This window comes from Phocoena sinus, chromosome 12, assembly GCF_008692025.1.
Source record: "Phocoena sinus isolate mPhoSin1 chromosome 12, mPhoSin1.pri, whole genome shotgun sequence".
Taxonomy (NCBI): Eukaryota; Metazoa; Chordata; class Mammalia; order Artiodactyla; family Phocoenidae; genus Phocoena; species Phocoena sinus.
In genome coordinates, this window is record NC_045774.1 from 38,326,876 (window position 1) to 38,342,917 (window position 16,042).

Below are 16,042 nucleotides of genomic sequence, written 5' to 3' on the forward strand. Positions count from 1 at the left end.
TACCATATCTTGCTCACATGACACTCTCCAGAATGCAGTGAAATAAGGTCCAAAGAGTAAAGTTGTCACTGAATCATGGAGGTAGGTTTCCCTGAGACCAGTTGTAACTTGGCATCCTTGTGATGGGTTGTGAATCCTGTGAAATTAAAAATTTCCCCAGAAATCTTATCTCTAATATTATTTGTCCCTCTCTATGGCATCTTACCCATCAACATAAAAATGGAACATTCTTCCCACTTGAACAGCTTAAGCAATGGAAACCCCACTATGATTCTAGTCCTTCAACTATTGCCCAATCTCTGTCATTTTACAGTAAAATATACTTACTACCTCTAAATTCTTCCCATTTAGTCTTGAATGTATTTCACTGAAATTGCCCTTTGAAGGTCACCAGTGACATCCTCATCATTAAATCTAAAGCTCTGTTCTCAGTCTTCATCTTTCTTGACCTATCAGCAACACTTGCCAACTGCTCACTTTATCCTCACAGAAACAACTTCTTGACTTGATATCTAGTACATTATACCCTTTTTTTTTTTTCTGGCTCTCAATTAATCTCCCTCGGTGTCTCTTTGTCTCTGTCTGTCTCTCTTCTCTCCTCAGAATCCATTGCTGGTTCTTCCTCATGTCTCTGACTTATCTCACTGTCTTGTAAATGTTGGCATGTTCCTAGGTCCACTCCCTTAGTGATCACATTCAGTGTCATAGCTTTGAATGCTTTCTATTCTTTATTGAATTTCCAAGTTTCCGTCTTCAGCTAGAACTTCATTTTTGTAGAACATATTGAGCTATACAAATGTCTACATCTCCACATAGAGTTCCAATAGACAACTCAAGTTTAACAAGTTTAAAACTCAGCTACTTAAATATACTGGGCAACAAACCCTGTTTCTCTCCAGTCCTCCCCATTTTAGTAAATGGTATTTTCATCCTTCCATTTTCTCAAACCAAAAACCTTGAAGTTATTCCACACCCCTCTCTTTCTCTCACATCCAACAGCCATACTGTCAGTCTATACATTAATTCTACCTTTTAGATACACTCAGAATCTGATCACACCTCATCACACAAACTTGTACCACCCATATAGAAATCACCATCTTCTTTCCCTTGGATTATGGATTATTTCATTTGGCTTCTTACTGATCTCCCTGTTTCCAACCAGGCATTCTTTCCATCTTCAACATGGCAATTGTTACATAAATCAAATCACTTTTTCCTCTGCTCAGACCTTCCAATGACTTCCTATCTCAATCAGAGTAAAAATCTAATTTTGGCATACTTAACCCTTAGAAAGTATAATATGTTGATATAATTCTAGTCCCTTAAGATGTCAAAGGGAGAAGAATCCCTGAAAAGCTTAGTTTTTAAAATTAAGGAAAACATAAATCTAAAAATTTAATTACAGATTGATGAAAAATCAGGTGCAACTTAAACCATATTTCTAGATATATCACCTCTTCAATCAGATCTTAAAGGCTACCCTTAGCCCTTCAGAGAAACTTTCATGTAACTAGAATGAGAATAACAACATTGGAAATCCCTAATGTGTCTGTTTTCTTGCTTGCATTTTTATTATTTAATCTTTTATTTTACAAACAGTTTATATCTCCTAGGATATAAGAAAGGGAAGATTTACAGACTTCAGTTTTTCCTAATTCTATCCATTGAAGTTACTAGAAGTAACTTAAATGTGTTAAAAGAATAAATCAGGAAAAGCAGATTTTCTTAGTTTCTTTGGGAATGATTACAAAACCTCTTTGTTTTTAATTACTTTTAGCAAGCTCTATTTCCAAGATTGGCTCAGATCCTCTAAAACTTGTACATGATGCTGTGGAGGAAACCACGGACTGGGTCTATGGCTTCTTTTCTTTGTTGTCTGACATCATCTCGTCTGAGGGTGATGAAGAAGATAATGGTGATGGAGACAAGGACACTGATAAAGGTACAAAGAACATAGAAATATATCTAACTGCTAGGACCGATGATTCATGCGCATTACAATAGTTTACTTAAGTTTAAGCACACATGAGCACTTGGGTCAGGCTAAACCAAAACGAATACACTTCAGAGTGCAAATAGCCTATCAACAGGCTGCCAAACTCAGTAAATTGGTCTCTATATGGCTTTCATCTTATAGCTTATCTGCCATTATGGCAAAGATGTCAAAATTGAATGCTGCATTAGAGTAGCATTATGGTAGAGAGGGACTTATTATACGATCCTACAGAACCACAATAGAAACATATTTATATGCTTCTTCAGGAACAAAAATTGGCTGCTATTTCCCAAGTTTGAAAACTAAATATACATATAAATACGTTATACATATAATTCATATTTACAGTCAAATAGAGAAAGCAATCCTACTAAAATCACAATGAAAGTTAATTAATTGAATCAAATGGAGATGTAGAACGGAGACATTCTAAATGTCACAACAATTATGCAACTAAACTATTTACTCTCTAGAATGTATTGATGATCAAAAGGAAATAACAAACTTAAACCACATGTAAACTGCTATTGAGTGGATGTGAAAAGAACAAAGCATTGTAATTCTGCTTTTTAGATGGCATTTTTAAGATCAGCCTTACTCATCAGAAATTATATTCAGCCTTGACTACCAGGAAAGCTCTTATTATTTTAGTCCTTTCTATGACTTTGTCTGAATTTGTATTTTTTGGCTCCTGTGAGAGGTCGAGATGAACAATAGAGGACTGAAATGAACATGATATACGAACTATAATGTATAATTTGGATCACTGCCACAATTTTATTGAACTCATAAAAGTGAAACTATCTCAAATAAATGTACATAGGCAAAGTGTATACTTAAAAATTGGAATTTGGAAAGCAAAGTAATATATGAACTACTATTATCAAAACTAATAGATGTTTTTTTAAAAATGAATGAAAGAAAATGGGAAAATAGTCAATATTATGCTCTGCTGAAAGTTTCTAATTTACTGTTTTTGCCTTGGTTTAGGAGAAATAGAGGAGCCTCCCTTGAAAAAAAAAGGTTAGTTGTGTTGACCTTTGAAAAAAAGTATTTTTCTTTTATGGTAATGTTGATTTTCACCATAACTTAAATAGATTTTACTTTGTTACAGACAATTTATTTTTAATGTAGAGTTTTTGTTTAATGGTTAGATTAAGATTTATAGTTAAGAAAAGACATACTCGATTCTTTCCAATGAAGCTAATCCCATCATTTTTAAGTTGATTATTTAATTAATACCTTCTTCAGTAGATGTGCAAATCAATCTACACACTGATCAATGTGAATTTGAATTGCAGGAATGAGGGGTGAGTTCTATAGTTTTCTAAATGGCCCAGAAGATGAGGATGCCCATGATCTTTATTATTCTCACTGTGGCCAAATATATAGATTTTAAATTTTTATTCTTTTTCTTATGTTATTGTCAGTATTATTTTTCAATTTTAGGTGATATCTATTGGACAGGGAGCTGAGATAGTGTGGAGGATAATAATCTTGAAGGCACAGGCATATGCAGTCCGTATGTACTATGTGTCATCCCAAAGCAGCAGAGTCATCTGGGTGTGCTTGGCTGTGGTTTACAGGGATTCCTTGAAGGAATAAGCAACGTCGTCAGTCACTGAATGGAATGATCATAAATCCAAAAGATGAGAGCAATATGACTGGGAAAAAGGGGTTATAACTGTGGGGCAAAAGCCTCAGAGATTTTTACAGGAAAGGGTAGGAGTTATGTCTAGAAGGAATAATAGGGAGCAAAGGATACCATCCTGAGGTATATTTGGTATGAGATAGAAACATAAAAGCCAGACTTAATACAGTTAGTTATTGCTGCACATGTTGGGCAATAGCTCTTGGGAGTATTTATTACAGAGGAAAACTTGCTGGCCTCTGTTGCTATATCCCTAGACCTACTGTGAGCAAGCAATAGGATCCAAATTTGTAGATTCGGGCTTGCCTGACAGATGATGATAACCTCACTGTTTGGGATAAAATCTACTTAGTGTATGTTAATTTGGAAAATTTGTATCTGTAACTTGCCCAGTAAAAGGTAAAGTAGTGAAACTCAAGTGTGAAACCGCCATTCAGAAATGAAAGTGTTTATGAAGCTATTGAGAGCAGAAAGGATGGGTTGCCCTACTCACAAATCCATGGTGAGAACCCAAGAACTCAAGACATTCTTAAGTCATCAAATCCAGGTATGGAGAATCTAGATTAGTTTATAAACTTCTTGAGGTAAAAAGCAGAGTCTTTTTATAGCTGATCTCCAATGGATACTGCCCAGAACATAGTCAAAGTTTAAGCTAATGAGTTACCAGTGATGGTCTGGAAATTACAGCTTGTATATATATTTATTCCATTTGGATATGGAAGAGTGAAAAACAAATATTTTCTTATTTATAAAATAAATTCTACAAGAATATCATATAAGATCATATTCTCCATAAATCAATATCTAGTATTTAATATAGAATCTGTTCATTGCTTTTTATTTGAATTTTCTGGTGGGATTATTTTAAAATTAAGTTTTATGAAATGATTAGCATAAGTTGCAAATACACGCAAAACTGTTTAATTATTGTTTTTAAATTATTGTATTGCTTTACCAAATCAACAGAAAAACTATTAAATAGTTGTTTAAGATACTTTTAAAAAATGTCAGTAATGATCATTAGTTAAAGCAGTCTAAAGGATATATATATTTAAAACCATGTACACTAATGTCTAAAAGGAGAATTGACTAAAATCACCTGAATATATTTTCTTAATATCATTATTTACAGAGTTACATGAGAAAGTGGACATTTAAAGCAACATCTTATACATCCTACCTTGGGTACAGAGGCTGTAATAAACATTAGTTATAAAAGAAATATATTTAATTACAATTATTTTTTATTTAAAACATTTTCTTTTGTAGAGTCATAGAAACAATGAATTTTAAATCAGTATGTGATATTTTACAAAGCATTTCTAATACATATTCTGCTTTTGTTTGTTTGTTTGTTTTTTTTGCGGTACGCGGGCCTCTCACTGTTGTGGCCTCTCCCGTTGTGGAGCACAGGCTCCGGACGCGCAGGCTCAGCGGCCATGGCTCACAGGCCTAGCCGCTCTGCGGCATGTGGGATCTTCCCGGAACGGGATATGAACCCGTGTCCCCTGCATTGGCAGGTGGACTCTCAACCACTGCGCCACCAGGGAAGCCCCATATTTTGCTTTTAAAAGTATATTTTTAATGTTATTATTTGGGAAGAGATTCCATGAGCTTATCTCTATCCTATGATGAATTATTTTATAAATTCTATATTTTAAAATTGTGGTTTAAGAAGTTTTTTAGGTTTTTTTTGATAATCTAGAGTTATATCCTCCTAAAATATTTGATTTTCACCTGTCTAAATGAGTCTTTATTAGTCTCTTCATTAGTACTCTTTCCCATTCAGACACATTCAATGATATTTAGCCATTTTATATTACCTAATTATCAGGCTGTGACATTGTTTATTCGACTGTCCTGTATCTATATGAAGCATTTTATTTAAATGTGCTTAAAATATTGGTTTCATTTGTCCAGTTATTGCTATTTTTACCAAAATAAAAATTTAGCTACCTTGTTATTTATGGGTGGAGTTTGCAGTTTTAATTTGATATGGAATAACAGTACAGTCAAATAATCTCAGGGTTGCCTGGTTGATTATTAAACAGATTATTAATATGGTTGAAATTTTTGAATCTGCTCTTCTGTGGCTTATGTTGTTATATATAAATATAGCTTTAGGGTATTAATTGTAGTACCTAGTGTCTTTACATCCTTCATGCATATTTACTTTTCAGCTTGTCAAAAATTTTAAATATTAAATTCTATTTCAAATACTCCGTGATGCAGGCTGAAGGCACTGAATCATTGTAAAATATTACATTTTTATTGTATAATTACTTAAAACATAACTATGAAAACCAATACCATTGTAAATTATATATTCTGGAACAATTCTTTGCTATGTAGGGTGGGTGTGCTTTGTTTACCTAGAATCAGCCTGTTGAGTAGCATTCTTCACACCAGGGTACCTATCATGGACATGTTAACACCACACTTTCCAAGGGATAAACGAGTGAGGATAGCATCAAAGGAATCAAATTACATTTGTATTCTTTCCTAAAATTGATCTGCCTGAGAACATATCCAAGGTTATCATAGTAATTCTTCTATGTTACGAGATAAAGAAGTGTCTTTCACACATCTTCACATTGCTAGAATGCCAACCAAAGAGACCAATAGGCCTTCCTGTCCTATCTTGCATATATCTGCTAAAGGAGAGGCATGGTGCTGATACTCAGGTGTTCTGTGTCATGATGGGATGTTCTGAAGTCAGAGATAAGGTAGAGTGGGGAGATGGGAACAATGGCAAGTTTTATTTAATGGTTTTACCTTTTATTTAGCTGAATAATGTGAAAGAGTGCATTGCTCTTGAGGGAGCCTCCCTTGAGAGCAAAACAGAAAGAACATCCATAGGAAATACTGAAAGCTAAAAATGGCTTTTAAAATTTTAAATGTAAGCAGTTCTTTTCAGTTATTCTCAATATTTGTTCCTAGGAAGTGTCACTGGTTTGAAACTACTTTGAAACAATCAAAGCAGTGTAGGTTAGTGACACTAATTCTTTTAAATATAACTGAATATTTCTAAGACAACCAGACTGTTAACGATGCATTGAATAAACCCATGGATGTCACATTTCTGATGCATTTCAGAATAATTCTGTATTGTTCAAAAAGAAATTTAAAACTTACCTTATGTAATTAATTATATTATGAAATGCTTAATCTAACTGATGTAAAACCTTATCATATATCATTTAATATAAAATGTTTAATATTTTGTACCTCCTATTGACAAAAAGTTAAATTATATACTATTTGCAGAACCATTTCACTGTGTATGTATATATATAGAGAGAGATGTTTGTATGTATATATATACATAATATATTATGTATCATTTATTCATTATATCTTTTTTTATTATATGTATTTTCTACCTCCTACTAACAAAAAAAACCCCACTATATGCCAGCTGGCTGACCAATAAATATATATATGTAAATGTATAGATTTAATATATATTCTACTTTGCCTATAAATTATAAAATTTTATCATGATATCTAACAAAATTATTGGAGTTATTTCTTTTATATTTGCAACTTTAAAAATTATTCCCGGGCTTCCCTGGTGGCGCAGTGGTTTAGAGTTCGCCTGCCGACGCAGGGGACACGGGTTCGTGCCCCGGTCCGGGAAGATCCCACATGCCGCGGAGCGGCTGGGCCCGTGAGCCATGGCCGCTGAGCCTGCGCGTCCGGAGCCTGTGCTCCACAACGGGAGAGGCCACAACAGTGAGAGGCCCGCGTACCGCAAAAAAAAAAAAAAAAAAAAAAAATTATTCCCAAAAGTAAAATATCAAAATTTGGTATCCCCCTAACATGTATATTTCAGGAATATCAAATTTTTAAAAATACTTCTAGCTCCATAAACAACTAAAAATTTTACTTATATGGTACCTGACATTAGTTCAAGTAAAAAAATGTGCAGCGGAATATTGGTTTGTCTTGTTTTATAACTTATTGTAAAATAAACATGTTATATTAAATCCAAATAATTTAAATATGTTGCAAAATTTATTACTTTCATAATAATTTCCTCAAAATACACACTAAAATTTTTTTTAAACTGAAAAGCAAAATTATATTTTTTTGAAAAAGGGTAAGTTTGATTTACGTAAGAAATTTGAAAACAAAGGCTGGCTTTGCCCATTAGTTAACATGGTAAACATTTTCCATGAAGTAAGTAAGCGGCAGCACCAAAGTTTAGATGAAATATACCTAAAGCAAGAATTACAATTGAAACATAAAGCAATATCATTTTATCCTAAATTATTACATTATACAATTTTTATTGAGTTCTAATTAACATACAATATTATATTAGTTTCAGGTGTACAAAATAGTGATTCAGTATTTTTATGCATTATGAAATGTTCACTGCAGTAAAACCAATTACCATCCATCACTATACACAGTTACTACAAAATTATGGACTATATTCCCTATATGTACATTACATTCCTGTGATTTTTTGTTTTATGGCTGGAAGTTTATACTTCTTAATCCCTTTCATCTATTTCATCTGGCCCTCTCCCTGCAACCCCCCCCCCAGTAATCACCAGTTTGTTCTCTGTATCTATTGGAATCTAAAAAATAAAATAAACAAACAAAACAAAGCAGCAACAACAAAAAACAAGCAACCAAATTAAAAAATGGGCAGAGGAGCTAAATAAACAGTGTATTTTAGATACTTTTTTTTTTTTTTTTTTTTTTTTTGCGGTATGCGGGCCTCTCACTGTTGTGGCTTCTCCCCTTGCGGAGCACAGGCTCCAGACGCGCAGGCTCAGCGGCCATGGCTCACGGGCCCAGCCGCTCCGCGGCATGTGGGATCTTCCCGGACCGGGGCACGAACCCGTGTCCCCTGCATTGGCAGGCGGACTCTCAACCACTGCGCCACCAGGGAAGCCCTAAACAGTGTATTTTAAAATGAAGTTAAAAATATATGTCTATTCAGCATAGGCAGCTTAGCATTTTTCTATTTCTTTTTCAAAAAAAAGATACTGGTTTCTCACAAACCTAATACGATTTTTCTTTCATAGTTCTGTATTAACATTCATGTGATGTGGACTTTTCAGATTATGTAAACATTCATAAAAGTATAATTTTTACTGGGGATAGAGCTTTTTAATTTTTTGTACTAACATTTCTAAGTGCAACATAATGGATATACTTATCTCTTTTTACAGTTTATTCTTACTTAAACCTTAGTCTATAATAAGTCTGTATGTAAGAATAATCATTACAGCATTTATGTTCTTTGAAATATGTAATTTTAGGAGACAATAATAGTCTCTTAACAAGAAATTACATTTATAATGTCACTTTCTGACATCTAGCTTTAAAGTTAAGAAAGAATACTTTTAGTCCTTCGGACCCATACATACTCATTTTTTTGGGAAGGAAAAATTGATCTTCAATTTTGGGGACATGGTGGCCTTATGAGCTAAATTATCACTTGCCTTTGTGGAAAGAGCCAAAATCCCCTGTACATTATGTTGAATTTCCTTGCTTTCCAACTACTTGCTCTTTGAACTAAGGAACCATCTTGAAGTTTGAACAGGACCCAAATATGAAGGCTGATATTCTGTGAAATTGTTCCTGATGCATGCCAATGGCAGAGGAAGAAGCTCTCCTTTACTTAGAGCAAAACAAATTACATTCTCCTTATAATCGTGTTTTAAGATTTCCCTAAAGCTCCTGGGGTTGAAAAGAGCCCAGTAAATTTAAACTCAGTTCTTTCATTGTGTATTTTTCTCACTTTATTGAAATCCACATTAGCTCTTTGCAGTCAGGGTGAAAAAGGAAGAACCAGGGAATCTGAGCTTCATAAATATTCAAGACTTTAGGATTAGGCCATTCAGAAGGTTGTATCACGTCACTGGGAGTAAGATAGATGGACATGTTTCTGTGTCAGAGATTTCATTACATCCATCTTTGTTGGCAGCTTAGGTGCCTTACCCCAGGCAGAACTTTAAGTGTCTGAAAAATACTGTGAGTGAAAAAAGGAGGGAGAATGGAAAGGTGACTAAACTTGTTAAAATTCGTAGCCTCAGAATACTGGTTACCAGGTTGGCCCTAGTAACACTGTTAAGTAGATACATTAATCTTTGGACTACTCCTCTAAATAAGTCTAGATTAAAACTCAGCTCCATAACTGCACTGCTGCATATTGCCCTCAGGCTGCTCAAGGAACTCACTGCTTTATCTTCTGGTTGTCTTTCCCAATATTGATCAGACCTGTGAGGACAAGGGGCAAAACGCAGAGAGAGCAGAGAGTGAGGCTTGGTGATGGGATCAGAATGAAAAAGGCTGAGGAGAGATCTGATGAATGATCCAGAGACTTACTTCTCTAAGGAGTTGCAGCTGTAGTGAACCCTGGGCCCAAAAGAGCTCATTTCTATCAAGGCAAGCAAACTGGAACCACAGTGATGGAAATGATACTGGTAACACTGGAGCCTGAAGGAGCAAGCCGATGAAAGCAAGGGATTAAATTTTGGTGCCAACATCATGGAGAATAAAAAGGCTGAGACAGGACTTCCCTGGTGGCACAGTGGTTAAGAATCTGCCTGCTAACCTAGGGGACGCGGGTTGGAGCCCTCGTCCAGGAAGATCTCACATGCCGCGGAGCAACTAAGCCTGTGTGCCACAACTATTGAGCCTGCGTGCCACAACTACTGAAGCCTGGCGTGCCTAGTGCCCATGCTCCGCAATAAGAGAAGCCGCCACGATGAGAAGCACACGCACTACAACAAAGAGTAGACCCCCGCTCTCCGCAACTAGAGAGAGCCCACGTGCAGCAACAAAGACCCAGCACAGACAAAAATAAAATAAATTTAAAAAAAAAAAGAAAGGCTGAGATAGCTCGACTCAGGCCCAACCATTTTAAGTAGCTCCTGTTGGAGCAAGAATAATCTCAGGGTTGCTGCATTCCTATCTGGAAATAAGATTGGGTGTGTAATTGAGAAACCTGTGAATGAGAAACTATTAGGTTTTTATGTATTCCAGATTCTTTTCAACTCTGTACGTTCCGTTTTTCAAAATCACGAGAGTTTGGTCTCTTGTGGAAAAAAGTAAGTCCAGTTAAGACATCATTTGAATCTGATGCACGGAGTTGAGAATCACTGGTAATTTTTGTTTTGCTTTTTTTACTACCTAACATGTAGAACAAAAGAAATAGAAATTTTGAACCCTTTCAAGTTAGGTGGAATAGCATATCCCACTTTTAACTCCTGTCCCAATATCTTTCTGTTGAAATGAACATGATATTTGACTGTCAATATTTTATTATAGACATAATTGTCAATTATATAATGTCAATTTATAGTTGATATATTTTATATAAACATCTGTGGATAAGTTAAGGCAAAGTGTTAAAAATGCACAGTGTTTTAAATTTTATTATTATTTAGCTTTACAGTGTTCCAGAAAAACAATATTAAAAAACCCTAACTTATCGGCACCCATATTGATCACTGTAGGAAGAAATGCTTTAAAAATGCATTGGTAACATGCTTTTAAGTTTCCTGCATGTCTTTTCATGGCTTGATAGTGTATTTCTTTTTAGTGCTGAGTAATATTCCATTGTCTGGAGGTACCACAGTGTATTTCTTCATTCACCTACTGAAGGACACCTTGGTTACTTCCAAATTTTAGCAATTAAGAATAAAGTTCCTTTAAACAAACAAAAAAACAAACAAAAAAACCCTACTACCTTTTGTACAAGTGTTGCAGTTTACAATACCTTTCACATACATTTTTAAATTTCCACAAATAGTAAAATTCTGCAACTTTCTCCAACATGTCTAATAGAAAGTAAAAAGGTTGAGAAATGCAACATTTTACTGTCCCAAATTTTCAACCACACTCATTTTAGTGTTTAAATCATTTGTGTGTCGTGTCTTAAAGAACTGGTGAGATACTATCTACCACAACTTTCTATATTGTGCAAGAGTTGATAGCTTATAATCTTGCTTAAACATTTATTTTTTAATTCAGTATATATTTATCGAGTGGTTAGTATATACCAATTATTATTGAAAATTTACTGTGGAACAAAATAGACATAGTTTTTGCCCTCATCAAATTTAGAATTTAGTGAGGAAGACAATAATAATAATAGCCAATATTTTACATGATGCTTATTAGATATCAGGTGCTGCTCTAAATCCTTTACATTTTAACTTATTTTAATCCTCATGTAAATCTATGTGGTAGGTACTATTATTAACCTCATTTTACAGATGAGGAAGTGAAGTTCACACAACTAGTAGGTGTGAGAATTAAATTTGAATGAAGCAGATTGACTCAAGCATTAGTTATCTTAAACACTAAGCTGCATTTTAATACATGCCAGCGATGACAATATTTTTGTATAGATCTTTTTTTTTTTTTGCGGTACGCGGGCCTCTCACTGTTGTGGCCTCTCCCGTTGCGGAACACAGGCTCCGGACGCGCAGGCTCAGCGGCCATGGCTCACGGGCCCAGCCGCTCCGCGGCACGTGGGATCTTCCCAGACCGGGGCACGAACTCGTGTCCCCTGCATCGGCAGGCGGACTCTCAACCACTGCGCCACCAGGGAAGCCCCTGTATAGATCTTTTAATAGCTGATGTATGTCTAGATTTTACTAACGAAATGCATTTTTTTTTTTTTTTTTTTTTTTTGTGGTACGCGGGCCTCTCACTGTTGTGGCCTCTCCCGTTGCGGAGCACAGGCTCTGGACGTGCAGGCTCAGCGGCCATGGCTCACGGACCCAGCTGCTCCGCAGCATGTGGGATCTTCCTGGACCGGGGCACAAACCCGTGTCCCCTGCATCGGCAGGCGGACTCTCAACCACTGCGCCACCAGGGAAGCCCACGAAATGCATTTTTAATTACACTAGAATACTATTGATTTATGCCATCTTTTGTACGACAATTATTCAAATAATCATTTAATGACCATTGCAATCCAGAAATAATGAATACTCTAAATAATACTAATTTTTTATTTTTTCTCAGCAAAAGAATACATTATTATATCTGCTTCTTTTGTTTCCCAGCACTTCACAAGTCTGGTGCTGAGACTAATACCTCTTCAGAGACATTGGACTCTAACCCAATTGCTTATTTGGCATTAGACTTTAGAAAAACAGCCTGATTTAGGAGGGTATGTTTTTTGGTTATCACCGTTGAGTTATAAAGCATGAAAACCAGAGTTTAAATTCTTTGAGTTCCTTTAATTTAAAGAATGCATTAAATTGAGTTATTTGTAGCGAGGTGGATGGACCTAGAGTCTGTCGTACAGAGTGAAGAAAGTCAGGAAGAGAAAAATAAATACGGTATACTAACACATATATATGGAATCTAAAAAAAAAAAAAATGGTTCTGAAGGACCTAGGGGCAGGACAGGAATAAAGATGCAGACGTAGAGAATGGACTTGAGGACATGGAGAGGGGGAAGGGTTAGCGGGGATGAAGTGAGAGAGTGGCACTGACATGCATACACTACCAAATGTAAAATAGAAAGCTAGTAGGAAGCAGGGGCATAGCACAGGGAGATCAGCTCAGTGCTTTGTGACCACCTAGAGGGGTGGGGAAGAGAGGGTGGGAGGGAGATGCAAGAGGGAGGGGATATGGGGATATAAGTATACGTATAGCTGATTCACTTTGTTATACAGCAGAAACTAACACAACAATGTAAAGCAATTATACTTCAATAAAGATGTTTAAGAAAATAATAAAATAGGGCTTCCCGGTGGCGCAGTGGTTGGGAGTCCGCCTGCCGATGCAGGGGACGCAGGTTCGTGCCCCGGTCCGGGAGGATCCCACATGCCGCGGAGCGGCTGGGCCCGTGAGCCATGGCCGCTGAGCCTGCGCGTCCGGAGCCTGTGCTCCGCAACGGGAGAGGCCACAACAGTGAGAGGCCCGGGTACCGCAAAAAAAAAAAATAATAATAATAATAATAAAATAAATAAAGCCTAGCATGATGAAGTATTGGTTTTAGAATGGGAGATAAATAATAACAATAAGAATCTAAAAGGAGACTTCTACTCTTTTCTCCACTTCTCGTATTCACATATACTTCCCTACAGATAGTGAGAAAGGGGATAGGGGAAATCAGGACTAGTGAAAGAAGTCAGAATACACTTCCCATCTTCTTTGGAAGTAATTTGCCCCTTCTCTTGAGTGCCCCTCATATCATAATGAACAGAGTAAACACTAGTGGAGAACTGATACATTAGGTAAGGTTACCAATAACTCAGGGAAACAAAGGGATCCTTTTCATTGCTTCCTGACACATTGAGCTGTCACTCTTTTCTCCATTTATTTTTCCCTTCTCCAGTTATCAAAATTCAAATTGACCATTGTACCTTTAAGGACCTTGGACAGTCTCACACTTGGATTGAGATACTTTGACCTCTGTGCTTTCTAAGCCACAAAACAATCTTTGAGGTTTACTGTTACCAGAATGGCTTATCATTCCAACTAGAATCTGTTGCTGAGACTTATCATGTTCTCAGGTTGGACTCTAACCTATTGGCAAAGCACATACATTTGGAGGTAAATAATGACCACTTTGACCTTCTTTGTCCCTTGTATCCAGAATTGGTTCAGTTTAAGTGAACTGTTCTTAAAGAATGCAAAAGGTTAAATGAAATTTAACCTACTATACATTACTGTTATGTTGCATAAGGTAGAGGCATTTACCTGTCTATAGAAATTATTGAATAACTAGAAGATAGTATTAATATAAGAAATTTTATTTTTCTTTGAAGTTTGCCGAAAACCATAGGGCAATAAATTTCCACTTACTGACTTGACTCTTTTACATTTAATTTTCCATTCTTACACAAATAGTTCTTTGCGGGCAAGAATAATTGAGAGTAAAATATTAGGCATCATCTGCTTATGAGAAAAATATCCTTCTGAAGTCTAAATTGGTATCATGCTGTTACTCAATTGGGCAGGAGCCTGAATGGTCATCATTTCCTGGCTAAAGTGGAAGGAGACAGAACTAGCACACTGTGTAGAGGCTACATTGGATTCTTTGGACATCTGCTAGCCAGAGACAGTGACCATAGTGATGTAATACAATCCCCAAAGAAAATGTAATGTTGCAATAAAACATGCAGAGACATTTAATTTATCCTTAAGTTTGAATTGTAGGCGCAGAAAATTTTTCCTTCTTCCTGTCTAGGTTCTATGGCTGGTCTAATAATTAAATTGATATAAGACAGATTAACGGGAGAAAAATAAACATTGTTCATACATACGGGAGCCCCATAAAAATATGAGACTCAAAGGGCAGCCAGGTAATTGAGACATATATAAATAACATCCTGAGCTAAGGAAAATAGGAGGGGTCTGAGTATACAAAACGAAGGATGGCTATTCACAGGAAGGGAGAGTAGGCATTTGGAAAACAAAGAGTGTCCTGTTATGCAGATAAGTTTCTTGGTATCTCTGGTAATAGCTCTCTCCTTGGTACAGGACCCCTTTCCAATGTAAATTTAGGCAGTTGAGGGGAAGGTTAACAGCTTTTCCTGCTGGGCTTTTTTTTTTTTTTTTTTTTTTGCAGTACGCCGGCCTCTCACTGTTGTGGCCTCTCCCGTTGCGGAGCACAGGCTCCGGACGCGCAGGCTCAGCGGCCATGGCTTACGGACCTAGCCGTTCCGCGGCATGTGGGATCTTCCCGGACCGGGGCACGAACCCGTGTCCCCTGCATCGGCAGGCGGACTCTCAACCACTGCGCCACCAGGGAAGCCCCTGCTGGGCTTTGATTGCATTTAGCTGAAAAATAATTCTTATGCCAAAGAGATATATTTTGAGGTAGTGAAATCTGCTCCCTTTCAGAATCATCAGAAATAAATTTCTTTTGTCTTCTGTAAGCAAAGAAATGTATGTGTGTATGACTTTACAAGGTTGGCTGTGCTTGTCTGCACTTCCTGTACAGAGATACTAACAGTCTTCAAGTGACCTTCAGTTAAAAATAGTTGATGTTCCTGCAAAACAACGTCTATGTAAGTCATTATATTTCATCGTGAGCTGTAGAGATTTGTGTCTCTGTGTGTGTGTGTGTGTGTGTGTGTGTGTGTGTTTTAATCCACGACTCCCACTTATAAGAGATCTGAGTGGATCTACCCAGAGCAGTGGGGCTGTCTTAGTTTACATAAAGCTGAAGTGCAGAATCAGGAAAATAGAAAGTTGGGACTATTCTTGAGACTGTGAAATTGAGCAGGACCCTGGGGGAACTTTCGAGGTACAAAAGCCCCAGCCCCCAAAATTCTGAAAGAGTAGAGGAATCTCAGCACGTGTTTCCTGCCAGGATCCTTGTACGGTGGTTTGTACCCAAAGCACAGAATCCCCAGTGCCTGCTTTTGTTGATGTCTGTAGAAAATGCTGGCTGGTCT

General features: G+C 36.6%; 1 protein-coding gene across 1 annotated transcript in view; it reads left to right on the forward strand.

The window, feature by feature from the left end:
• The window catches only part of TRDN (triadin), a 167,708-nt gene that overhangs the window by 77,802 nt on the left and 73,864 nt on the right, over positions 1-16,042 (forward strand). Inside the window, exons 3-4 of the mRNA XM_032650860.1 lie at positions 1,781-1,945; positions 2,990-3,022. Of these exons, the coding sequence (XP_032506751.1) occupies positions 1,781-1,945; positions 2,990-3,022 (198 nt within the window). The remainder of the gene's footprint in view (positions 1-1,780; positions 1,946-2,989; positions 3,023-16,042) is intronic.